The following is a 26,778-nucleotide window of genomic DNA, read 5'->3' on the forward strand; positions in this document are numbered from 1 at the left end:
CTGTATATTGCTTTAAATGTTTTGCAGCCAGACACTGTCACTGGCAACCTTCAAACTTCGACCTGTCACAATTTTACATTAATAAGGAGTGTCATTCCCTAAACTATTGATGGTGGTTGCAGGTAACACACTTGAATAAAGTGGGAAGACCTGCAGAGGGGTCTGTCTCCCTTCTGCTGTTGGCTCAGCCCCCTGAAAAGGGCACACCTGAAGGCTTCACTCCCAGCCTCATCCCACTACATATTGAAGGCACAAATAATAACCCAAGTTGTAGTGTTGGGTAATTGAATCCGAAATATTTTCCAGAATTTTGACCTTTTTAATGCTGTGAAGCATAGCACTGGAGTCCAACTAATACTAGAAACCTTTGCTGCTTCTTGAAGGGAGAAAGTGTCCTGCCTGGGTAAGTCTGATTAAAATAACACACAGTTCCAAGCCAATGCTTGCTTTATTAGAATCTCACAAAAATGTTAAATTCACAAGTTATGACGCTTAAGGATCAAAACCTCAAAAGTTTTTTACTACTTTATTTCCAAAAGCTCTAAGTTGTGAAGAAAAAGACATTCTAACCCAGCATCTTCTGAATGTTACCATGAAAATGGAAACGAAGTAGAATTTAATTTAAAGATTTTAACAGCTGAGACAAGCAACGTGAAAAACTGAATTACAGAAGAAACAACACAACCCAACAATCATGCTACAAATTTACCTTTCCACAACAATCAGTACTACCAGGTCAGTTCTTTCCACCAAAAAGGTGCTGTAGTGGCGAAAAGATGATGCTGGGGAAACAACAACAACAACAAAAAGAGCACATTAGACTTAAAATACTTCTCTGAGAACTGGGAAGAAGGCAATTTCTGTCCAACAGAAAGACACAATGACAGTACAAAACAACACGGAAGGAAACTGGAAAAATAGAGGAAACAAAGAATAATTTGTGCCCTGACGGTCTGGTCTCAGTCATTAAGGGGATGGCAAACACCACAATTAACAAGAAGTTTTATTTCTTACACAAAGTGGCTGTTCTTGGCTGGGGAGTGGACGGCAGCAGTTGGACATTGGTTGGTTTTTAGTGAGTTAATTTTGTAAGGGCTGTTACAGAGATTCAGTGACCCTCTCGTGTGTTCTTTCCCAAAGACAGTTCAGAAGAGGAAAATTTTGGGGGAATGCTGCACCTTACCACGAGATAAAAGGATATTCCTGAATGTTTCTTTGCCCTGGGGGACTTTGGTTTAGCCACGGAAAAGAGGTCTCCATCCTCCAGAACCGTGCAAAATCCCCTGAACTGCCAGAATCAGCCTTGACACAGGCTTAGACAGAGCCAGGACTGCACTTGCTCACTGCTGCACCATTAGTACCTTCTCCAGAACGTTGAGAGACTTCTTCCTTCCGACTTCCCATTTCCTTTCTTTCCTGTTTGGTCCATTTGCTGCAGCAGCTGCACTGCACCCTCAGCCTGACTGGCTGCTGTTCCTTGTTCAGGGGCAGATTCCACACGTTTCCCTGCAAGAAACAGCAGCAAGAGCAAAACCACAACCTCACTCACTCCACACTCCCTGCGTACCCAGCGGAATGGAACGATCCAGGAACTCCTTACTCACAGTCTTTACTAAGGGATGCTGGGCTAAACTTGCACTCGTTTGCCTTGGAAGAGTTCTGAAAGGAAAAGGAACCCAAGAACTGTTACACAATGCAAAATTCTACTGTACAGAAATTTTAGTTTGCTTGCTTGTTAAGCAAGTACTAAAAGTACCAAAAAGGCAAGGTCTGCTTTCTTGTTCTGTTGTTTTTTGGGGATTTTTTTCTGCTACTGTGAGGACTTTCTTCAAGATATTTTTACACCTCCCTCCTCAGGACATTCACAGGCCTAACATAAAGCTGTAATTAATTTAGAAGAATTTAACATATCAGACAGTGAAATAACAGGAGCTATGGCATGAGTAGAGATTTCAAAAAATATGAACAGAGGAGCTGTGGGAAACAACAACCCCTGGAGAGTACAGGCCCCTAGACATTAGCACTGCTAAGACACAGTCCTGGTACACAGATTAACTGAGAAAGGACAGAAATGAAAACTGCCAGAAGCAAGAGGTGGGCCAGGAATACCCATAAGGAGGGTGATCAGCAACCTAGAGGACCACAAAACCCAAAACCATCATGTAAAAGCACAAACAACAAAACCAACAGGTCAGCTTCTTTAGGAGAGGGTAAACTCTAACAGAAAAACAGACCCACTGCTGTTCCCCTTGCACTAAACACAGAATCACACAACCATTCAGGTTGGAAAAGCACTCCAAGATCAAGTCCAGGAGCTACTGACATGTTTTTTTCCTAAACCTAATCTTCTCATCCCAAATAAAAAACACCCAAACAAACAGAAAGCATGTCACAGAAGTACTTGGGTCTGACTTTCTAAAAATCCCACACCAGGAAGAGGATTTGTGCCCATGATTTCACACAGTGCTTGTTACACCTGCTCTGGTATTCATCAACACAACAGTTTCTGTCTGGACATCCCTCTCAGTGCAACAGTGCCCTGATTAGTGCAAATTCCAGGGACAAGGTAAGCAGAGGGGGAAGAAAAAGTGACGTAAATTTTAGAGTCAAATAAGCCTGCTTGTTTTAGAAAAATTATTCTTTATTGAATGCAGTCTTCCTCCTATCTTGAAAATCTAACAAATCTATCAAAAGATCCTGCTCTGAAACAAAGTTTTGGGCTCCTTTTGTGGGCAATCCTGAGAGAAATGAGTGATTCCTTGGAAAAGACTCTCTTCAAAGATTTTGAGGGTGGGACAGAGCCAGGAAGGTGATAGTGTGACAGGGATTTGAACTAAATTTACAGTGGGTATCCAGAAAATGGACAAAATGCCCAGGGACATTTGGGAGGATGAGTGACAGCTAGGATGACACAGGTGTTAAGGACAAGGACTAAACAGCTGCTGCTGCTTCTTTCTGAATATTCTGTAACTTACCTTTTCAAATCCATGCTCTGCTTTACTCATCTGATGAGCACAATCAGCTCCAGTTCTAAAAATAAGCCAAGTAAGTAAGAACTGAGTTTACAAAATGTCACAAAAAGGAAGCAATCCTGTAAATGGCTACTCCAAGTATTTCATTAGAAAGCAGGACTTTAGTACCTCTAGCCAACAAGATATATACCTTTAATCTGTATTTGTACTGATGTTTCAAAGTCTACCTTAAAAAATTAAAATATGCACTTGTTCCAGTATTAGGCTTTCTGCTCTTCTACTAAAACTAACAAGCAGTTAAAAGGGGAAAAAAAAGTGTTACATGACATGGAAAGGGGGATGAGCAGTGAGCTGAGAAAGCCTGTGAATCCTACAAAGTTACAAGGGCAAGGAGCAAAGAACCACAGAAAGATCTTACAGGACTTGGTCACAGAGCAATAAAACAGCAAAGGGAGCTCTGTACAGGGAGGTGCAATGGGATGCATGTGGAGAATCCCAATCCTGGCTTCACACATTGTGAGGTGCTCAGTATCACTGGGACTGTCACCCGGAGGTTCTGATTCCTCAGCACTCAGTAACACCCCAAGAAAACCCAAATCCCCCATGAGAACTCAGGGGCCAAAAAGCTTGTCCAGAAAGATGAGAAGACCAAGAGGTGGTATCACTACAGCAGACACACTCCTTCCTGGGGCAGAGGGGATGCTCAGCCTGGATGAGCTCTTCAGTCTAACAACATAACTGGAAAAAAATGACAGAAGGCTTGAAGCTGATGCTCACCAATTTGATTTTGAATTCAAGAAATTACAATTATGAACTGTTTTAATCATAACTGCTGGGGTAAGATACATGACCTAGAGAGAATTGCCAGACTGGATCATGAAATAGCCCTTTTTGTTCTTGTACTTTATTAATCTACAGCTCACGTGTTGGCTAAAAGAAACCAGAAAGCATCCTGAATCAGGGGCTCATTCCTCCCTCATTTCCAGCTGTTGCATTGTGACTGGTCAGGGGAATGGGAGTGGGATTAAAGGACTACATTTGTATGAGCAGGAAAAGGACTGTTTTCAGACTGCTCCTGTTATAATCTCTGCATGGAACACACTTGGGAATGGGGTAGGATATAAGGCAAGGAGAGATGACTGGAGACAGCCTGTGCAGGGGAGGGGAAAGGTGTGCACAAACACATCCCACCACAGGGACGGCTCAGGGACTCTGTCACTTGTGACAATTCAGCACAGACTGAAATTTTCTCTTTTTAAAAGCTCCACCCTGTTATAAAGAAAGAAGCCTGCTGGCCTGTAACTGATGTTGGGCCTCTGGGAGATAGTCAAGAACCAAGCCTGAAGTTAGCCACGAGCCAGGCCTGCCCCCTCGTGCTAAAGGTGGCCAACAACCCCCTGAGCTGAATTAGGCAGAGCTCTGCCAAATCACTGCCCTCAAGCAGCAACCCCTCCCCTCCACTCAAGGCTGCTGGAGCCCCTCTGTGGGCTCTGTCCCCAGGACGTGACTGGGACTCACTGAGGTGAACCCAGCAAAGGGCCACAAACACGGTGATGGGATTGGGGAACCTTTTGTATGCAAAGAGGGAACCTTTTGTATGAGACATGGCACTGTTCAGCCTGGAGAAGGCTTGGGTGGGCTCTTATCAATGTACACCTGATGGGAGAGAATGAAGGACAGGGAGCCAGGCCCTCCTCCACAGCACCTTCTGGTAGGACAAGAGGCACAGATTGCAAAACATGAAATTAAGTCTGAACACCAGAGAAACCTTTTTGACTAGAACTGTGGTCATGCACTGCAACAGGCTGTCCACAGTTGGAGTCCATTCATGACCCGAGGGGATCCATCCTGGGCAACTTGCTCTGGGTGACCCTGCTTGAGCAAGAGGGGTGGGGACTCAGGGATATCAAAGGACCCATCCAACCTCAGTCATTCTGTGAAATCCAGAGACAGAGACCTACTTGGGAATCACCATGACAGGTTTAGCTACCGAAGAAACCAACGGGAAAGATGTGTGAGAACACTCATGTGCACCCACAACACGTGCAATTTGGTGAGGCTTTAAAGCACTTGGAAAAGAGCAAGCTCCAGCGTGTTTTGCCATCAGCCTCGAGCTGAGAGGCAGGCTGGGGGGCAGCTGGAAAGCTCTTCCCAGTTGAAGAACTGTCCTTGCTGTCCCTGGCTCAGTGTGCAAGCCAGTGCAGTGAGTGATCTGTCTGGCTGCTGAGCTCTTACCCCACTGTGTGAACACAGAGGAATTAAACAGGCAGAGGCCTGGTCCATGGCATGGGAACCTGGGAAGCACAGGAAAACTTTTTCCCCCCAATATGAGCAACGCTGCTGAGATTCTGTTACTTATGGAAGAGGAGGAAGAAGAAAAACAGGGCAAAGGACTGCACAGAAATGAAACATGAGGACACAAGAACCATTAAAACGACATAAAAGAGACATTAATCTCCCTGGATATATATCAATATTTTTATTTTGTCAGTCAACTGACCTGTCCATATGCCATTGTGGGCATGAATTCTCTGCTCCAACTTCCACTCTCCTCCTCTTCACTGCTTCTTCCACTGCAGTACTTTCTGATATGTCATTTCTTCTCCTGACCTTCAAAACATTGCAAACTTGGTATTGATAACAAGTGATTTTGACTTCTCTACTTGGGAACAAAATTCAGAGTTAATACAATGTACATTCGTATTTCGCAAAATCATTTCATTTACAGAATGAAAACAAAAGAAGGGTTCAGGACTGAGATAAGAACTGGGAGGCCATCCAGAGAATTATGCTCAACAGTTTTAAACAAAATCCTGCATTCCAGGACATCCTATTTGCTCCATCTTCAGAGGACTGCTAGGAATTTAAGTAGCAGGAATGGAATGCTAAGCAGACACAGAAACGTTCTTTGGGGGAATTTGGACAGGACATCTTCATGAATTCACTCCATGTTCAGACACTCACCCACACTGAAAACAAACCTACCCTGAGCTCTCATTACACAAAAATGACCAAATTAGCTTAACGTTGCTGTTTATGGCAGGACTGCATTCCAAGTCCACTGGAACTGACAGGAAGATTTCTCTCCTGCTGGATGGTTCTGGGTGAGATTCAGTGCCAGTTTACACTGACTAACTCCGAGAAGTACAAGAACTGTAGCACTGCCTAAATATATATATTCTGTTTCTCCAGAATACTTTGTTTTGTTGTTTAATTTATATTTAAACAAAAACAAAGGCACAACTTACAAGCTCATCACTGCCTCTGTTTACTTCTTTACCTGTAAACAGAGGTATAAAACTTGATGATTATTTAGACTGGACTCTCTGTAACCAACTGAAAAGTACATTTTTGCATTGCACCTCATCTTCCAGGAACAAGATAAGCTACTGTCAAGAACAGTTTGGACCTTTCCACAGTCGGTTTTTACATCCAAACGTGGGATGTTTGACAGGGAGTACAAATGGGTGAGACTAAGAAATGACTACTTGGTCATTTTATAAAGGAGATCAGATTACCTGCTAAGCAGTCATAAGAAAAAACAGCATTTTTTTTCAGGGCCTGATAATCAGAACAGGAAATAGGAAGAACACTCAGTTTTCCCAACAGGGGAATTCAAATGCAGAGTCCCACAGAGGCCTCAGCTGGGGCCTGAGGCTGTTCAGGGAATTCACAGAAAACCTGGAAAATGAGACACTACTGAGGTGACAACATTTGCTAATTACACAAAAGACATTATTACCATCATTACTATCATTATTTAGAAAAACAAATCCATTCTTTCTTTAGGAAACTAGAAACAAAGAGAGTGTTGTCAGCAAATGCAGTCAAGCACAAAGAAGAAAAACATGTATTCCATGGTTCCACGTAATGGCTCCAGCCCAGTGACTGACATTAAAAAATGAAGGCTGGGAGCCACTGGGCATCACTTCATAAGAATAAATACCTGCTGAAGAGTCAGCAGTGGCTGAAAAGGCAAAGAGAAATTCAGGAAATTTTAGAAAAGCAACACAGGACAATAGAGAACACGCTATCATGCTCTATTTCAAACCACACCACATGCAGTTTTGCTCTCTCTCATTCAAAGATACAGCAGGTGAAGGGAAAGGGGAAAGCAAGACATAGATCATGGGTATTTTCTGAAATTATCCAAACATAACCACAGTGACTTACCACAAGACGTATTTTGCTGAAATGAGTTCAATTCCAGATACAATGTGCAAATGTAGGGATAAGGCACAAGATGGACATTCTCATGTTTGAATTTCATCTTCGATACTCTCTCCCATTTACTCAAATCTGAGAACAATGATAAGGCTTAAAAACACAGCACTAACACTTCAAAGGAGCAGGAGTCCTGACAGTGCCTTCAAAAACCACATCATGCTGCACATGTGCACCAGGGAGCAAACCCAACCTGCCACTATGAACTTCATGAAAAAGCACTTTATGAAGAAACACTCATCCAGGTGATGCTGCCCCATCAGTCACCTGTACTAAGAGTGTTCTGTTCCCTTAACTGTACTGCCCTCCTGACACCCTTCTGCAAAAAACCCAACATGCCAGGCTCTTCCAACCCTATGAATAAAACCTCAGCAGCCTTCCTAACTAAAAAGTAATTCTTTTAAAAATTTATTTAAAAACTGAAAAGGACTAGGACTCATAGGAGCGGCATGATTAAATTTAGTTCTCAGTTCAAAATGGGGGGGAAAAAGATAATTGACATGGCAACCACTGAAGTTAGAGGCATTCCTTCTCCTGGGTGCAGCTCTGACATGGCTAAATTCTGTCCAGGTGCACAAGCCAGAAGAAAAAGATGAAGGCCAGCCTTTGGTGCCCTTGGTGCACTCTGATGAAAAAACACCTAGAAGGTGAAGGAGCCTGTAGTACAGCTGCTGGCCACAATAATTCCATCTCAAATGCCTCAGCACCTACATAAATCCCAGGAAACCACACTCAGCAAAACCTGTGCACGCCAATATTCGGGTATCAGCTTCTATATGTCTATGCTGTGCAAGAGCACAGAGCTTTTACAGCACTGCCCGTGTACAGCAGGCCAGACTGACAGCACCTAAAGGCCTCTGCAGACTTCAGGGAAGAAGGAAAAGATCTGCTGAGTGGTCCCACAGGAGTAAGGGGGATGAGCAGAATAAGGTGAATACTGGGTGGATGACACTGAAGGGGGGACCAGGATAACCAGATGACAATCCTGCAGGCTTCAGGTATTCAAAAGCCTGGCTGAACTTCCAATTATCTCAGCTTAACTACTGCTCCTGCTACAGCTCACTCTCTGAGGTGCTTTTTGCTTCTCTCAGCCATCTCTGCAGATACCTGAGCACAGAGTCACACTTGCTCCCACCTCCATCCCCAAAAGCTCACGGGTGTGGTTTAGCCTCAAGGAACCACACAAAAACAGCACTGCAGGCTTCTGCACCCACAGGTCACCACTGCTAAGCCTGTAAGGAGAGCTTTACATTTTATGACCCTCTGGGAATAACGCTCTGGCTGTGCTTGCAGTGGCAGGAGGGTGGACTTCTGGGCATGCCTTCATTTTCTCTGGCCAAATCTGATTTGGAATGCAGGGGTGTTCTGATGGAAACGCTGCAAAACACTGTTTTCACATCAGTTCTCTGGTGAAGGCAACATCTGAGAAGGATCTTCAGCCAATGTCAAACAGCAAAGCTTGAAGGATTCCTACTCCAGCTAAAGATCTGCACAGTCCTACACATGAATGTTGAATTAGGCAATGCCCAACACACACAGATCATTGAACCTTTTCTTTTATAAACAGCAAAAAAAGGATACATGGAAACACAGTGAAGTGGTCTGTAGAAAATGGATGTAAGTCATCAAGATTTCCAAGGATTACTCGAATCACTTCCTGGGGAGGCCCCAAAAAAACCCCAAACCAAAACAAGGAAGAATATTAAAAACATCGCAACAATTCCAGTGTCAAGCACAGTTTCAAGGCTTGAGAAAAATTAACTTTACTGTTTGCATGAATCATGGAAAAACAGGTTCTAGATACTCTGCTTTTCCTCCTCTCCTTCTTCTCTCTGCTCCCTCTGATCATCTTAGAGTGCCCTGCACTGACAGACTCACAGAAATCGAAGGAATATCTTAATCTTAAATTAATATAGAAGAATTACTACGGAGAGTGAAGATATGGTTTCAAATTTAATAAGTTTTAAATTTAAGAAGTGTCCTTCTTTTTTCCCAGCAAAACACATGTAGCATTTACTTGTGCAAAAATCAACATATTTCTCTTTTGCTAAATATTGACCCAAATCAGTTACAAGGGAACAGCAGTTAAGCCCCAAAAAACTCCTGCTGTACTAACAGGAAAGATTTTCTATTAATACCTTTCAATATTTTCAAAAATGAAAAAAAAATTATAATTCTTCATATCAATTAAAATCAGAACATTTTCTCCAGTAATATTTTTAATGTTATTACTATACTCTGAAGATTTTAAAAAATTAAGTAATAGGAGGGAGCATTTTTAAGAAGGCACTTTATTTGTCTCATTTTCTCAGGAATGGCAGGAGCTTTCTTCTGTCCCAGGAAGCAGATGACAACAACACAATTCACCAATTGTGACAATCAATTTGTGCTTGGACACAAAGCATTGGCATCATTAAAAGTGCTCCTGCAAGAATGACTGTGAAGAGGAATCAGACAGGAACAGGGTGCAACTAGTTTGACAATCAGGAGTTTCCATTTGTCCAGTTTTAACAGTCAGTAGCTTCTTTGCAATATTTGAAATAAAAGTATGACTCCTCTACACCAAGTTTGCCTATTGAGGGCATTTTTAATTTACATCTGAACTCTGAACTCTCCAGAGAAGTTCCCTATTATTCACCCTTGAGATGCTGCATTTGACAAAATATTCCCTGTCCCATAACAAACATAAGACTTGTTCAATTTAACACCCACCCAAGGTCCTGTGGACCTGCCTCAGCTCCTACCTCTGACTCCTTGGCAGCACTTTCAGCAAGACTGAGATCGGGAGCACTGTGAAACAAGCAGAGTTGGAACCATCCCAGTCAAAAAGCAATGGAGCAACACTTGATAAAGAGTTTAAACAGCAACAAAACATCATTCCCACTGCATAGGAAAAAACACTGAGCAGGCAGATGAATTCTTAATCTATTATTCTTAAAAAACATCCACCATTGCACAAAGATTGCTCCTCGTGAACTTTCTGCCCATTTGTGTGTTGTGTATCTGTGGATACAATGGATGAGAGATCAGATCTTTACAGTTGACCCCCAGTAACCCTCAGGATTGGGGATTTTTGACACAGTGCCCTCAAACCACGCCCTGTCTTTATCGTGGTGCCATTCTGTTTAAGGGACTAAAAGGAGGAACTGGTAGGACACGTCTGTTAATCCCCTTCTGTGCAAACCCACAGCACCAGCATTAGCCCTGGGATGCTGGGAGTCGTGTGCTGCCTACATCAAACTGTTCCCAAATACTAACCACAGCTTCTGGAAGCCACCCTCTCAGAAGCTGTTTGCTGCCAGGTATCGGCCAACAATCTAATGCACAGGAAAAGAGCTGGTCTTAAAGAAAATCTGAACTCATTAAAAAGTAAACAAACCACATAAAGGTCACTTAAAAATAAGCCAATAAAGTGGAGCGCAAGGAATCCAAGGTGGGCAAGGAGTCCAAGGTACACAGGTATTCCCTGGTTTATTTTATGGTCTGGCAGGCAGCCATGATCACACCTTCCCCACTGAGGGGCCCCAGCCAGAACACGGTCAGAGATGAGAACTCCCCTCCCTCTTCTGAAAGGCACACGGATAACAGCAAACAGCCCAGGAAGTAAGTACATACACTGAGCATGGAGCTCCAAGGCTGTGCTGGTTTTGCCTGGGATAGAAGTCAATTTTCTCGACAGCTTGGATTTGTGCTGAAAACAGCGTTGCTAACACAGAGATGTTTTACTTACTACTGAGCAGTACCTACCCAGTGTCAGGGCTTTTCTGCTCCTCACAGTGAGCAGGCTGAGGGTACACAAGAGGTTGGGAGAGAACAAGGATGGGGGGGGATAACCCTGACCGACCCAAGTGATATTCCAGACCCGAGGATGTCACGCTCAGGAGCAAAATATAGGGCAGAAAAAGGCAGGGGGGGACGTTTGGCATCGAGGCAGATGTATTCCCAAGTAACCATTTTGCGCTACAACAGACCTGCTTTTCTGGAGATTAAACACCTGCCTGCCCATGGGAAGCAGTGAATGAACTCAGAACTTTATTCTGCTTTGCTTGCATGTGTATCTTTTGCTTTACTTATTCAACTGCCTTTATTTTAACCCACCGGTTTTACTTCTACCTTTCCAGTTCTCGCCCTCACTCCACTCAGTTGCCAGCTGGGCTTAAACCACCACAAAGGCTCTGGAGTTTCTCAGTTACATCCTTAAATATTGCCTGTACAAACCGCCTCTTTTCCACTGGAGCAAAAAATTCACACAGGGCAATGAAACAGGAGTGTTTTTTTACAGCTCGGATTACTCTCTCAGCGTGTGAATCAGCAGTAACTTTTCAATGGCCAGTGGAAAAAAGGCAGGAAATTAGGAGCCCCCCCAGATCTGAATTTAAGGTCCCATATTAACTCAACGATCCGCAGTTTGACTTCTCATCTTTAACATACTTACCTGCTAAAGTTGCCATAGCGGATTTTAAATTTGTACACGAGCCTGCCAGCGTGAAGGAACCTTGTTTCGGGCAATGGGTAGGTGAACGGCTTCAGCGACATCCTCCCCCTCTCCTTCCCTGAATGCCAAGCTACGGGAAGCAGGACAGCCAAAGGTTAATTCCTAAAACCCTTTCACCGCGTCTCGTTCTGTCATACGAAAAGATTACACGCTGGGGCAATGCCGGGGCTGCCAGACGGGAGATGATGATGGTGATGATGGTGATGGTGATGATTCCGCCGCCTCCCCAGCGCCGGGAGCGGCCTGAGGGGCCTCCGAACAGCCCCGGTGCCCACCGGGCACCCCCCGCTCGGATGGAGGACAGGCACCGCCTCTCGGACACCGACCCCACCCCTTCACCGGCCCCGCCGCGCCCTCGCCTCACACGGGGCCGAGGCTGAGGGCGGAGCGGAGTGAGCGCAGCCGAACCGAGCCGAGCGCAGCCGAACCGAGCCGAGCGCAGCCGAACCGAGCCGAGCGCAGCCGAACCGAGCCGAGCGTAGCCGAACCGACCCGAGCGCAGCCGAACCGACCCGAGCCCGGCTGCCCGAGGGGGGACATGGCTCAGAGCGCCCGGGGTGCCCCGGCTCTGCAGCCCAATATGATCATTAATTTTGTGCCGTAGGTGCCTGTCGTGAGGCTCTTGCAGCACGGACAGGATATGCGGTGCCTGCTGAGAACTGGTGCCTAAGTAACAGCCCGCCAGGTTGTTGACAAGCAGGCCCACGGTCACAAAGGAGATTGTCTTGGAATGCAGCTGTTGTATCTTCCAGCATTGGTAAAGATGTGATGCAGAAAAGACCTCAGCAGCAGAAAAGAACTCAGCAGCTGCTGAACGATTGTGAATGGATTTTCACCATTCTTTGGTTAAAAAAAAAAAAAGCAAAATAAACGTAGTCACTCCACTATCTACTCTTATCCTTTCTTTCTCTTTCTTTCTTTTCCTTATATATTTTCCTAAATGAGGTCTTTATACTTTTACACTGTTATATTTCTACAGATAATAACTAAAAGGGCTACATGCCTCGTATATATATATACACACACCAGCCATTCAGTGTCATTGAACTCTAATCCACCTCAGGGGACCTATTATTAACAAGAACTTTGGTTACCCTGCCTTCAGAGCTGGGTCATAACCCACCTGCACAGGACAGAGGGCTGAGAACGGCCCCTGAGAGGGCTGAGAACGGCCCCTCAGCTGCTCAGCAAGAAGTGACCAACACTCATCTTAGGGGGGATCGTGGGGACAAGTGGTCACCTCACAGGACAGTGTGGACAAAAGTCCCTCTGCCCCTTCCCTCCCTGACTCCCCAAGGCTGTGCTTTGCCATCCCACCAGCCAAACACTCCCCTCTGGGCCCAGCACTGGTGGCTTCAAAGAAGGATGTGGAACTTTGTGTGCAGTACTGGAACGGCCCACTGGGTGGAGGCCTGCTGGGAAGTTGGTGCCATTTCTGGGCCTCCCAGGCCACCACAGCATCCCTACTTCTCACTGGGACAGCTCCATGGAAGGGAAGGGGTTTGGTGTCCTTGTGTCCCCAGGACTGACTCCGTGTCACGAGGGGCTGCACCTCAGCCTGCAGCAGCTCCATGTGGGCCTTCCCCATGTCCCTACAGCTGGAGACACCGAAAATGGAGACATGGAGCAGCGACACCTGGATCCAGTTGTGCTTGGAGGGATCCCACAGCACGGGGGTCACACCCCTCGGCCCTGGTTGTGTTTGGGTGTTATCAGGGCACCCCCCTCACACTTCCCCTCACATGTGCTTTCAGCTCTGCCTTCGCCCTCAGCTTGGGCTCCCTCCAGGAAAGGGGAAGAGAAACTGCAGGTAAGGGAGGAGCAGTGGATCAGGGACACTGGGGGGTGAGGCTGCCTCTGCTAACCCCCAGCTTGGGACACTGGTGCCAATGGGGACAGAGCAGGGGAATGGCTCCCACCGTTCCTGTTCCCATGCACAGGGGACTCCTCAGGAGGGGGACAGGGTGCCCTACCAAAGCTGGTGAGAAGGACAGGGGAGTGTCAGCCTGCAGGCCATCCCCAGGCCCTCTCCTGGGAGCGTTCAGGGCAGAGTTGGGGCTCCCCAACACTGGGGTGCAGGGAAGCAGAGAAGCAGCTGCCAGGTCCTAGAGCATGGATAGAGCTCCATGGAAAGGGGGAAGCTGCTCATCCACTGAAACTCCCTGGAATGGCCATCAGAGTGGGGGTACATGGTCCCATCCCCAGCCTAGCTTGAGGATCCTGCCTCGCCAAGTACCACTGCTCCAGAATTCTGATGACTGTCAATAAGAAACAGTCCCTTCCAGGCCCTGCAGCCCATCACTTCCCTTGGAAACAACACACTACAGCTGCTCTAGCCCATTCACCTTAGGCACCCCAAAAGGAGCTCCTGGAGGAGCTGCTTTCTCCGGCTCTGCCTGCACCCATCCCTGACCCCACAGCTGTGGTCCACACTGGAACTGCTCATCACCTCAACCTGGGGAGTCCCTTGCCCACTGAATCAGGCCAGCAGTGCCAAGGGGCCAGGGAATGTCCCCATCAGCTCTTCTCCATCACTCTCATCCCCCAGAGCTGTCCAGGGCCGTGGGCTTGACCCACGTGCCTGGCCCAGCTCTTCTCCTGCAGGTTTGCCACCTCTCCAGCTTCTATACCCACAGCCCATCAGTGTGGCCTGGCTGTGGTGTGGCTGGGAGGTGACAAGGAGGCATGGGATGGGCACACAGCCTGGGGGCACAGAGAGCCCAGGCACAAAGCCATGTGGTGGGAAGAGGGTTCTCCTGCCCTCTGGGAAAGGCAGCCCCGTTGGTGTGAACCCACCTGGCAGTGCACAGTGGATGGCGGGGTCTGTTCTGTGCAGGCCGAGACACGCCAGGCACAACTGGCAGGACAGGATATTCCCCTCAGGGCAGTGCATGCAGCCCATGGGCAGGAGACACATCCACCTGAAAGGGGGGAGAAAAGAGGGGTCAGTTCACCCCCATCACCCTAATTGTCACGGTGCTGCCTTGGCCATGAGGGATCAATCCTGGGTGCGGTGGGGTGACCTTGCTCCAAAGCAAATTCCCCCCACACTCACAGTCACACTGGGATGCCCCAGCCTACCCCAAGTGGGAACCTTGGAGCCCTCCCCTAAACCTCAGGGCCAGCCCTATTGGCTGCCAGGGCCATTACAACCAGCAGAGCTGCCCAGGCACAGCCAGCCTCAGACATCTCCAGCCTCATCTCCCACAGCCTCTTCCTCCTGCTGCTGCACCCACTGCTGCACACTCTGGGCCTCACTGCTGGCACCATGCAGCCCCCTCGCTGCTGCCTCCTCCTCGTCCTTCTCTACCTCTTCCTCCTCTCTGGGACATGGGCAACCCTGCAGGGTAAGTGGCAGCCTTGCCTCACCCACAGCTGCTCCCATGCCCCCGTGGCACTCCATGGGCAAGAGGCTTCCTGCTCTTCACCCACTTTTGGCTCTTGCTTCCTCACCCCTCCTTGTCCCCTGGCTCCACACCTCCTCCTCGGCAGGGATGCAGCCACCTCAGGTGGGTGCAGGGCTGGGAGCCGGGGCTGCCAAGGATGAAGGGGGCCTAGGGGGGGCCCACAGATCTCTGCAACCTCAAGGACCTGTCCCTCAGCCCCTCCACTTTCCCTGTCCCTCTCCTCCCTGCCAACCCCTGTCTCACGTAGGGACCTTCACTATCCGGCTGCTTCAAACCTCTACCTTTCAAAACACCTCCTTTGTGGACACGGAGGGGATAGGCCTGCTGGAAGACATCGAACTTGGGTCTCTTGATAAGCACACCTGGGACATCCACTTCTGCCAGCCCTGGGTCCGTCCAGCCCTGCCCCACAGTGAGTGGGACACCATTGACAACATGATCAAGATCTATTTACATAATTTCATCCACCTGAGCAATGAAGGGGCCATACAGAATGATGTGCCCTGTGAGTATCCACTCTTCACTGCGTCCCCTCTCTAAACAGCAGCTGGGGAGTGGGGAAGGAGCTGGCATGTGCTGGCACTGATCATGCCTGCAGTAAGGCAATTCCAGCCCCTCAGGCAACCTCTCTCCCCTCTCGGCCCCTCCAGACCCCTTTGTGGCTCAGGTCATGGCAGGCTGCAAGCTCTACCCCAACAGGACCTCTCGGATGTTCGCCTATGTGGGCTACAATGGGCAGGACTTCCTCAGCTTCAACACCGACAATGCCACCTGGACCCTCTCCCAGGACACCGACCTGGCACGGTACGTCAGGGATGTCCTCCAGAACGACACAACCCTCGTTAAGGCAGTGGATGGCATCTTCAACAATACCTGCATCAATGCCATGGAGATGTTCCTGAGTTACGGCAGGGCAGCTCTGGAGAGACAAGGTGAGAACACCCTGACCCTGCCACAGCCACCCCAAAGCCCTGGGGCCAAGCCGTGCCCAACCAGGGCTTCCCCCCCCCCTTTGCTCCCACCCCCCAGAGCTGCCCGTGGCCACGGTCTTTGCCCGCACGCCCAGCCCACACCAGCTGCTGCTGGTTTGCCACGTCACCGCCTTCTACCCCCGGCCCATCAGTGTGGCCTGGCTTAGGGATGGCCACGAGGTGCCTCCGGGCCCGCAGCTCAACACCAGCCCCGTCCTGCCCAACGCTGACCTCACCTACCAGCTCTCCAGCGTCCTGGCCGTGGCCCCCCAGGACGGGCACAGCTACGCCTGCCGCGTGCGCCACCGCAGCCTGGGCACCCGCAGCCTCCTCGTCCCCTGGGGTAGGTGCCACCCGGGGGCACGGCAAGGGGCGCCCCAGCCGCCCACCCCATGGGATGGAGCAAAGCCCGGCAAGTTCATGGCAGCCCCTCCTTCTATTGCCCAGGGAACTCACCGGTGCTGCTCATCACAGGGCTCGTGGCCGGGCTGCTGGGAGCCGTGGCTCTTGCTGCCCTGATGCTGCTTTGCCTCTGGAGACGCAGGTGAGTCTCCTCCTGCCCCACACAGCAGCACAGGGACAGGAGGGGAGGGGATGCCCCAGGGCATTTCTGCACTGGGCAGCAGAGCTCCGGCTTCAGCCCTGCCAGCTCCTCTCTGCACCCCTACAAGGTCTCTGCCGTGCAGCAGCCGTCAGCTGTCCCCCTCTCCTTTCAGAAAGCACCAGGGCACAGAGGAATCACAGTCCAGGAACTCCATCCTGAGCAAAGAAGCTTAGCCCAGAAGGGAGACAACTGTCCCTGTTCCCTCTTGGCACCTGTCAGCCAACAGGGACAAGAATTACCTTCTTCTGCTTCAAGATTGCAAGACTAACTCGACTCAGAGATGCAGGGGAGAAACCTGGGTGGCTTCTGACTCACTTGAATTTGCTAAGCAGACACAGACACAGGTCTCAGACCTCCTCCATTTTTACACCTCTTGTGCCACTGCCTTAGGCACCCACTGAGGCTCTAGGGCATGCAGACTAACAGAACCTGGCCACAAATGGCTTTACAAAGCACTGACTAACACTGAAACTCTGGTATAATATGTGGGAGATGTGTAGAATATGTGCAGATGTGTATAATAAAATCAATAGTTTCACTAAGATCATGTGCCTTTCCTCAGGAGTTGTATGGCCTTGGGGGAGGTTTTGATCAGCTGCAAGGACAAGGGGACAGGGGTTCAAGCTCTGCCAGGGGAGGTTTAGGTTAGATGTTAGGAAGAAATTCTTTACAGAGAGGGTTATCAGACATTGGAACAGCCTACCCAGAGAGGTGGTAGATTCACCATCCCTGGAGGTTTTTAAAAATAGATTGGACGTGGCCCTTAGTGCCATGATATAGTAATTGGAGTTGGATCAAGGGGTTGGACTTGATGATCTTGGAGGTCTTTTCCAACCTAATCTATTCTATGATTCTATGATTCTAAAGGGAAGCCAGAGCACCACTGAATTATTGGCACTAATTGCAGGAAACACCAAGGCAAGGGGGAAAAAAAAGTACAGGTGTGCCTGTGCATATATGAACATGTTCTCACATACTGCATGGAAACAAGTAACTGTGCACATAGGGGTAAAGTGCCCCCAAAGCTTCTAAGAAAGGAGGAAAAGGAAGCCCATGTCCCACTGAAGACAGCAGAGTTCAGACAGACACAGGAAGGCATTTAGTTCATGCTCCCAACCAACTTAAACACAGAGATTCAAAAGCTTTGCTTTCCCTGCAAAATTTCCCAAGTCTGGCAGCCATGGGGGAGCCAGAAAATCCGGCTGGCCTGTGGCTGTATCCACCACAGCTCTGCTGGGCTTTGTTCCCCCTCGGCCAGAGCCTGGAAACAATGATGCTGGTGGCAGGACTCCATTTTCCTGGCAGCCAGAGTCACCTGCTGGCACCACAGGGCTCAAGGACCTTGCAGCATGAGGGGTGACACCAAGCCTCTCCCAGCCCCTGCTGACTGGGGACAGACAGATGAAACCCTCGGGTGTGGGCAGGGCTCCCTGTCCCCTTGGGTTATTTTCTGACCAGACAAAGGGACAATGTGAAGGACAAAGAAGTTGTGAGCAAGAAAGAAAGAGGAAAAAAAACAACAAACCAAACAAACAATAACAAAACCACGAGGAGAAGTACATTCCATAGAGAAGAGGAATGGCTAAAGAAGTACTTCTGATCCCCTGTGACAGTGGGAAACATCTGGAGAAAATTCAGAGGGGCCTGAACACATTGTGACCACCAGCACAAAGCAGGTGCCTGCTCCTGTCCTACCAGAGACCCAGGCACCAGCAGTGTCATGTGCACCTGCACAGGACAGAGGGCTGAGAACGGCCCCTCAGAGGGCTGAGAACGGCCCCTCAGCTGCTCAGCAAGAAGTGACCAACACTCATCTTAGGGGGGATCATGGGGACAAGTGGTCACCTCACAGGACAGCGTGGACAAAAGTCCCTCTGCCCCTTCCCTCCCTGACTGCTCCAAGGCTGCGCTTTGCCATCCCACCAGCCAAACACTCCCCTCTGGGCCCAGCACTGGTGCCTTCAAAGGAAGGGATGTGGACTTTGTGGTGGCATAGCTGGGGAAGTTGGTGCCATTTCTGGGCCTACCAGGCCACCACAGCATCCCTACTTCTCACTGGGACAGCTCCATGGAAGGGAAGGGGTTTGGTGTCCTTGTGTCCCCAGGACTGACTCCGTGTCACGAGGGGCTGCACCTCAGCCTGCAGCAGCTCCATGTGGGCCTTCCCCATGTCCCTACAGCTGGAGACACCGAAAATGGAGACATGGAGCAGCGACACCTGGATCCAGCTGTGCTTGGAGGGATCCCACAGCACGGGGGTCACACCCCTCGGCCCTGGTTGTGTTTGGGTGTTATCAGGGCACCCCCCTCACACTTCCCCTCACATGTGCTTTCAGCTCTGCCTTCGCCCTCAGCTTGGGCTCCCTCCAGGAAAGGGGAAGAGAAACTGCAGGTAAGGGAGGAGCAGTGGATCAGGGACACTGGGGGGTGAGGCTGCCTCTGCTAACCCCCAGCTTGGGACACTGGTGCCAATGGGGACAGAGCAGGGGAATGGCTCCCACCGTTCCTGTTCCCATGCACAGGGGACTCCTCAGGAGGGGGACAGGGTGCCCTACCAAAGCTGGTGAGAAGGACAGGGGAGTGTCAGCCTGCAGGCCATCCCCAGGCCCTCTCCTGGGAGCATTCAGGGCAGAGTTGGGGCTCCCCAACACTGGGGTGCAGGGAAGCAGAGAAGCAGCTCCCAGGTCCTAGAGCATGGATAGAGCTCCATGGAAAGGGGGAAGCTGCTCATCCACTGAAACTCCCTGGAATGGCCATCAGAGTGGGGGTACATGGTCCCATCCCCAGCCTAGCTTGAGGATCCTGCCTCGCCAAGTACCACTGCTCCAGAATTCTGATGACTGTCAATAAGAAACAGTCCCTTCCAGGCCCTGCAGCCCATCACTTCCCTTGGAAACAACACACTACAGCTGCTCTAGCCCATTCACCTTAGGCACCCCAAAAGGAGCTCCTGGAGGAGCTGCTTCCTCCAGCAATGCCTGCACCCATCCCTGACCCCACAGCTGTGGTCCACACTGGAACTGCTCTCACCTCAACCTGGGGAGTCCCTTGCCCACTGAATCAGGCCAGCAGTGCCAAGGGGCCAGGGAATGTCCCCATCAGCTCTTCTCCATCACTCTCATCCCCCAGAGCTGTCCAGGGCCGTGGGCTTGACCCACGTGCCTGGCCCAGCTCTTCTCCTGCAGGTTTGCCACCTCTCCAGCTTCTATACCCACAGGCCATCAGTGTGGCCTGGCTGTGGTGTGGCTGGGAGGTGACAAGGAGGCATGGGATGGGCACACAGCCTGGGGGCACAGAGAGCCCAGGCACAAAGCCATGTGGTGGGAAGAGGGTTCTGCTGCCCTCTGGGAAAGGCAGCCCCGTTGGTGTGAACCCACCTGGCAGTGCACAGTGGATGGCGGGGTCTGTTCTGTGCAGGCCGAGACACGCCAGGCACAACTGGCAGGACAGGATATTCCCCTCAGGGCAGTGCATGCAGCCCATGGGCAGGAGACACATCCACCTGAAAGGGGGGGAGAAAAGAGGGGTCAGTTCACCCCCATCACCCTAATTGTCACGGTGCTGCCTTGGCCATGAGGGATCAATCCTGGGTGCGGTGGGGTGACCTTGCTCCAAAGCAAATTCCCCCCACACTCACAGTCACACTCGGGATGACCCAGCCTACCCCAAGTGGAAACTTGGAGCCCTCCCCTAAACCTCAGGGCCAGCCCCATTGGCTGCCAGGGCCATTACAACCAGCAGAGCTGCCCAGGCACAGCCAGCCTCAGACATCTCCAGCCTCATCTCCCACAGCCTCTTCCTCCTGCTGCTGCACCCACTGCTGCACACTCTGGGCCTCACTGCTGGCACCATGCAGCCCCCTCGCTGCTGCCTCCTCCTCATCCTTCTCTACCTCTTCCTCCTCTCTGGGACATGGGCAACCCTGCAGGGTAAGTGGCAGCCTTGCCTCACCCACAGCTGCTCCCATGCCCCCGTGGCACTCCATGGGCAAGAGGCTTCCTGCTCTTCACCCACTTTTGGCTCTTGCTTCCTCACCCCTCCTTGTCCCCTGGCTCCACACCTCCTCCTCGGTAGGGATGCAGCAACCTGAGGAGGGTGCAGGGGTGGGAGCCGGGGCTGCCAAGGATGAAGGGGACCTAGGGGGGGCCCACAGATCTCTGCAACCTCAAGGACCTGGCCCTCAGCCCCTCCACTTTCCATGTCCCTCTCCTCCCTGTCAACCCCTGTCTCAAACAGGGACCTTCACTTTCCGGCTGCTTCAAACCTCTACCTTCCAAAACACCTCCTTTGTGGACACGGAGGGGATAGGCCTGCTGGAGGACATCGAACTTGGGTCTCTTGATAAGCACACCTGGGACATCCACTTCTGCCAGCCCTGGGTCCGTCCATCCCTGCCCCACAGTGAGTGGGACACCATTGACAACATGATCAAGATCTATTTGCATCAGTTCATCCGACAGATCAATGAAGGGGCCATGCAGAAGGATGTGCCCTGTGAGTATCCACTCTTCACTGCATCCCCTCTCTAAATAGCAGTTGGGGAGTGGGGAAGGATCTGGAAAGTACTGGCACTGATCATGCCTGCAGGAAGGCAATCCCAGCCCCTCATGACACCTCTCTCCCCTCTCGGCCCCTCCAGACCCCTTTGTGGCTCAGGTCATGGCAGGCTGCAAGCTCTACCCCAACAGGACCTCTCAGATATTCAGCTATGTGGGCTACAATGGGCAGGACTTCCTCAGCTTCAACACAGACAATGCCACCTGGACCCTCTCCCAGGACACTGACCTGGCACGGTACGTCAGGGATGTCCTCCAGAACGACACAACCCTCGTTGAGGCGGTGAAGGACCTCTTGAACGATACCTGTGTCAATGCCCTGGAGATGTTCCTGAGTTACGGGAGGGCAGCTCTGGAGAGACAAGGTGAGACCACCCTGACCCTGCCACAGCCACCCCAAAGCCCTGGGGCCAAGCCGTGCCCAACCAGGGCTTCCCCCACCCCTTTGCTCCCACCCCCCAGAGCTGCCCGTGGCCACGGTCTTTGCCCGCACGCCCAGCCCACACCAGCTGCTGCTGGTTTGCCACGTCACCGCCTTCTACCCCCAGCCCATCAGTGTGGCCTGGCTGAGGGATGGCCACGAGGTGCCTCCGGGCCCGCAGCTCAACACCAGCCCCGTCCTGCCCAACGCTGACCTCACCTACCAGCTCTCCAGCGTCCTGGCCGTGGCCCCCCAGGACGGGCACAGCTACGCCTGCCGCGTGCGCCACCGCAGCCTGGGCACCCGCAGCCTCCTCGTCCCCTGGGGTAGGTGCCACCCGGGGGCACGGCAAGGGGCGCCCCAGCCGCCCACCCCATGGGATGGAGCAAAGCCCGGCAAGTTCATGGCAGCCCCTCCTTCTATTGCCCAGGGAACTCACCGGTGCTGCTCATCACAGGGCTCGTGGCCGGGCTGCTGGGAGCCGTGGCTCTTGCTGCCCTGCTGCTGCTTTGCCTCTGGAGACGCAGGTGAGTCTCCTCCTGCCCCACACAGCAGCACAGGGACAGGAGGGGAGGGGATGCCCCAGGGCATTTCTGCACTGGGCAGCAGAGCTCCGGCTTCAGCCCTGCCAGCTCCTCTCTGCACCCCTACAAGGTCTCTGCCGTGCAGCAGCTGTCAGCTGTCCCCCTCTCCTTTCAGAAAGCACCAGGGCACAGAGGAATCACAGTCCAGGAACTCCATCCTGAGCAAAGAAGCTTAGCCCAGAAGGGAGACAACTGTCCCTGGTCCCTCTTGGCACCTGTCAGCCAACAGGGACAAGAATTACCTTCTTCTGCTTCAAGATTGCAAGACTAACTCGACTCAGGGATGCAGGGGAGAAACCTGGGTGGCTTCTGACTCACTTGAATTTGCTAAGCAGACACAGACACGGGTCTCAGACCTCCTCCCTTTTTACACCTCTTGTGCCACTGCCTTAGGCACCCACTGAGGCTCTAGGGCACCTCAATGCCCAGAGGCAATTTCTCCCACTTCTGCTACAATAACACTTTGATCACTAGGTGGAAAGCTGTACCCTTCCACTTCCATTTTCTAGGTAATTTTTTTTCCTAAAAAGTGCCTTGATTAACCATATTCCAGAAGTCTTTGTGCTGAGACTGAACTGTTCCACACAGACTAACAGAACCTGGCCACAAATGGCTTTACAAAGCACTGAGTAACACTGAAACTCTGGTATAATATGTGGGAGATGTGTAGAATATGTGCAGATGTGTGTAATAAAATCAATATTTTCACTAAGATCATGTGCCTTTCCTCAGGAGTTGTATGGCCTTGGGGGAGGTTTTGATCAGCTGCAAAGAGAAGCCAGAGCACCACTGAATTATTGGCACTAATTGCAGGAAACACCAAGGCAAGGGGAAAAAAAAAGTACAGGTGTGCCTGTGCATATATGAACATGTTCTCACATACTGCATGGAAACAAGTAACTGTGCACATAGGGGTAAAGTGCCCCCAAGGCTTCTAATAAAGGAGGAAAAGGAAGCCCATGTCCCATTGAAGACAGCAGTGTTCAGACAGACACAGGAAGGCATTTAATTCATGCTCCCAACCAACTTAAACACAGAGCTTCAAAAGCTTTGCTTTCCCTGCAAAATTCCCCAAGACAAGTCTGGCAGCCATGGGGGAGCCAGAAAATCCAGCTGGCCTGTGGCTGTATCCACCACAGCTCTCCTGGGCTTTGTTCCCCCTCGGCCAGAGCCTGGAAACAATGATGCTGGTGGCAGGACTCCATTTTCCTGGCAGCCAGAGTCACCTGCTGGCACCACAGGGCTCAAGGACCTTGCAGCATGAGGGGTGACACCAAGCCTCTCCCAGCCCTTGCTGACTTGGGACAGACAGATGGAACCCTCGGGTGTGGGCAGGGCTCCCTCTGGGAGCAAATGGGGCAATTCCTCTCCCAGGCAGAGTGGAACACCCTGCAGCACTCACGGGATGGGGCAGGATGAAGCTCACCCACAGAACCTGGAAAGCAGGTGCAGCTGGTGGGCAAACATGTTGAGGAAAGGTGTTTTGGGAGGTCATTCACACAGAGACCCTACACAGCCAAAACACCTGGCACCTGTCTGCAAGTGTGTGCTCACAGCCCCCCAAGAGACCCTATAACAAACAGCCCCCACCCAGGCATTTTGAGAGGGCTCTTCAGGCACTTCAGCCCAGCCCACCGAGTGTTGCTGCCCACCTCAGTGCAGCACCCAGGGGCACTGCAGCCCTGTCCACCCCAGCACGACTCACCCAGGCACAGCCCTGGCCTCGGGGCTTACAGCCTTCAGCACAGGGGGCACTGCAAGGACCAACAATCACCTGAGGGGATGCAAACACCAGTGTCCCCTGTGGGTCACATGAGGTGGAACAAACTCCTACAGTCACCTGGTGCAGGGGGAAAGTGAGCACCAGTAATCACCCAGTAGGACTGTAAAGAACCTGAGGGAACTGTGGGGACCAGTGGTAACCTGGGGGTGACTCTGAAGACCATGGTCACCTGAGAGGACAGTGAGGACCAATGGTCAGTGTGGATCAAGAGCCCCCTGTCCCCTTGGGTTATTTTCTGACCAGAGAAAGGGACAACGTGAAGGACGAAGAAGTTGTGAGCAAGAAAGAAAGAGGAAAAAAAAACAACAAACCAAACATGTCACAGGATAGAAATTGTGTGAACAATTTCCCTTGCATTTCTCTGTGTATTGCCTTGGCAAGGCTGGGTGCAGACAGTAAAAAATACTACACCATTAAGATGGCTACAGGACCTGAAGTTAGAACAAAGGTGGATTCATGCCAGGTGTCAAGGAGGAGTTTTGGCAGGTGAATAAAGTTTTCTCATCTCCTATGACCACCTGTTGTGATCCAATTAGCAGTGGAAAGCACAGTATGTTTTCCTTAGGTAACCAATGTAGTGTGAACAAGAATTAAGCGTCATAACCACTATATATTTTGTCTTTCTTCTAATGAAGCTGACATTTTGCCGATCCTAAGGGTCTGTGAGCAATCTGTTCATGCCCTTCCATCAATACAAACAAAAACAAAACCACGAGGAGAAGTACATTCCATAGAGAAGAGGAATGGCTAAAGAAGTACTTCTGATCCCCTGTGACAGTGGGAAACATCTGGAGAAAATTCAGAGGGGGCTGAACACATTGTGACCACCAGCACAAAGCAGGTGCCTGCTCCTGTCCTACCAGAGACCCAGGCACCAGCAGTGTCATGTGCACCTGCACAGGACAGAGGGCTGAGAACGGCCCCTCAGAGGGCTGAGAACGGCCCCTCAGCTGCTCAGCAAGAAGTGACCAACACTCATCTTAGGGGGGATCGTGGGGACAAGTGGTCACCTCACAGGACAGTGTGGACAGAAGTCCCTCTGCCCCTTCCCTCCCTGACTCCCCAAGGCTGCGCTTTGCCATCCCACCAGCCAAACACTCCCCTCTGGGCCCAGCACTGGTGGCTTCAAAGGAAGGGATGTGGACTTTGTGGTGCCATAGCTGGGGAAGTTGGTGCCATTTCTGGGCCTCCCAGGCCACCACAGCATCCCTACTTCTCACTGGGACAGCTCCATGGAAGGGAAGGGGTTTGGGGTCCTTGTGTCCCCAGGACTGACTCAGTGTCACGAGGGGCTGCACCTCAGCCTGCAGCAGCTCCATGTGGGCCTTCCCCATGTCCCTACAGCTGGAGACACCGAAAATGGAGACATGGAGCAGCGACACCTGGATCCAGTTGTGCTTGGAGGGATCCCACAGCACGGGGGTCACACCCCTCGGCCCTGGTTGTGTTTGGGTGTTATCAGGGCACCCCCCTCACACTTCCCCTCACATGTGCTTTCAGCTCTGCCTTCGCCCTCAGCTTGGGCTCCCTCCAGGAAAGGGGAAGAGAAACTGCAGGTAAGGGAGGAGCAGTGGATCAGGGACACTGGGGGGTGAGGCTGCCTCTGCTAACCCCCAGCTTGGGACACTGGTGCCAATGGGGACAGAGCAGGGGAATGGCTCCCACCGTTCCTGTTCCCACGCACAGGGGACTCCTCAGGAGGGGGACAGGGTGCCCTACCAAAGCTGGTGAGAAGGAAAGGGGAGTGTCAGCCTGCAGGCCATCCCCAGGCCCTCTCCTGGGAGCATTCAGGGCAGAGTTGGGGCTCCCCAACACTGGGGTGCAGGGAAGCAGAGAAGCAGCTCCCAGCTCCTAGAGCATGGATAGAGCTCCATGGAAAGGGGGAAGCTGCTCATCCACTGAAACTCCCTGCAATGGCCATCAGAGTAGGGTACATGCTCCCATCCCAAACCTACTGGCCAAGTACCACTGCTCCAGAATTCTGATGACTGTCAATAAGAAACAGTCCCTTCCAGGCCCTGCAGCCCATCACTTCCCTTGGAAACAACACACTACAGCTGCTCTAGCCCATTCACCTTAGGCACCCCAAAAGAAGCTCCTGGAGGAGCTGCTTTCTCTGGCTCTGCCTGCACCCATCCCTGACCCCACAGCTGTGGTCCACACTGGAACTGCTCATCACCTCAACCTGGGGAGTCCCTTGCCCACTGAATCAGGCCAGCAGTGCCAAGGGGCCAGGGAATGTCCCCATCAGCTCTTCTCCATCACACTCATCCCCCAGAGCTGTCCAGGGCCATGGGCTTGACCCACGTGCCTGGCCCAGCGCTTCTCCTGCAGGTTTGCCACCTCACCAGCTTCTATACCCACAGCCCATCAGTGTGGCCTGGCTGTGGTGTGGCTGGGAGGTGATAAAGAGGCATGGGATGGGCACACAGCCTGGGGGCACAGAGAGCCCAGGCACAAAGCCATGTGGTGGGAAGAGGGTTCTGCTGCCCTCTGGGAAAGGCAGCCCCGTTGGTGTGAACCCACCTGGCAGTGCACAGTGGATGGCGGGGTCTGTTCTGTGCAGGGCGAGACACGCCAGGCACAACTGGCAGGACAGGATATTCCCCTCAGGGCAGTGCATGCAGCCCATGGGCAGGAGACACATCCACCTGAAAGGGGGGGAGAAAAGAGGGGTCAGTTCACCCCCATCACCCTAATTGTCACGGTGCTGCCTTGGCCATGAGGGATCAATCCTGGGTGCGGTGGGGTGACCTTGCTC

The 26,778-nt window shown here is 51.3% G+C and overlaps 3 protein-coding genes across 7 annotated transcripts; 2 read left to right on the forward strand and 1 right to left on the reverse strand.

Moving 5' to 3' along the window:
* Positions 1-429: 429 nt before the first annotated feature.
* MAJIN (membrane anchored junction protein) lies at positions 430-26,628 on the reverse strand. 5 transcript variants are annotated; one of them, XM_039378451.1, is made up of 13 exons: positions 26,544-26,628; positions 20,051-20,175; positions 14,488-14,612; positions 11,632-11,761; positions 9,941-9,986; positions 8,778-8,853; positions 7,146-7,271; positions 6,221-6,252; positions 5,473-5,582; positions 2,976-3,030; positions 1,605-1,659; positions 1,362-1,506; positions 430-782 (listed from the first exon to the last, which is right to left on the reverse strand). In XM_039378451.1, exons 3-13 carry the CDS (start codon positions 14,606-14,608, stop codon positions 737-739), a joined length of 942 nt encoding a protein of 313 aa, XP_039234385.1. In that variant the 5' UTR covers positions 14,609-14,612; positions 20,051-20,175; positions 26,544-26,628; the 3' UTR covers positions 430-736. The 5 variants fall into 5 exon arrangements, with proteins under 5 accessions (XP_039234385.1, XP_039234378.1, XP_039234389.1 ...); XM_039378444.1 differs by lacking the exon at positions 26,544-26,628 and adding an exon at positions 21,459-21,581; XM_039378455.1 differs by lacking the exons at positions 20,051-20,175; positions 26,544-26,628 and adding an exon at positions 15,895-15,925.
* LOC113993309 (antigen-presenting glycoprotein CD1d-like) lies at positions 14,960-17,035 on the forward strand. The gene is made up of 6 exons (XM_027731312.2): positions 14,960-15,038; positions 15,346-15,603; positions 15,749-16,030; positions 16,128-16,412; positions 16,517-16,613; positions 16,786-17,035. The coding sequence occupies exons 1-6, from the start codon at positions 14,960-14,962 to the stop codon at positions 16,844-16,846; spliced, it is 1,062 nt and encodes a 353-aa protein (XP_027587113.2). The 3' UTR covers positions 16,847-17,035.
* On the forward strand, positions 20,314-22,410 carry LOC113994203 (antigen-presenting glycoprotein CD1d-like). Its single transcript, XM_027732954.2, has 6 exons — positions 20,314-20,602; positions 20,910-21,167; positions 21,313-21,594; positions 21,692-21,976; positions 22,081-22,177; positions 22,350-22,410. Exons 1-6 carry the CDS (start codon positions 20,524-20,526, stop codon positions 22,408-22,410), a joined length of 1,062 nt encoding a protein of 353 aa, XP_027588755.2. The 5' UTR covers positions 20,314-20,523.
* Positions 26,629-26,778: the final 150 nt, after the last annotated feature.

The sequence above is a fragment of the Pipra filicauda genome, unplaced genomic scaffold (assembly GCF_003945595.2).
Source record: "Pipra filicauda isolate LSUMZ 115617 unplaced genomic scaffold, ASM394559v2 scaffold102_size2360937_pilon, whole genome shotgun sequence".
In the NCBI taxonomy this organism is placed as follows: domain Eukaryota; kingdom Metazoa; phylum Chordata; class Aves; order Passeriformes; family Pipridae; genus Pipra; species Pipra filicauda.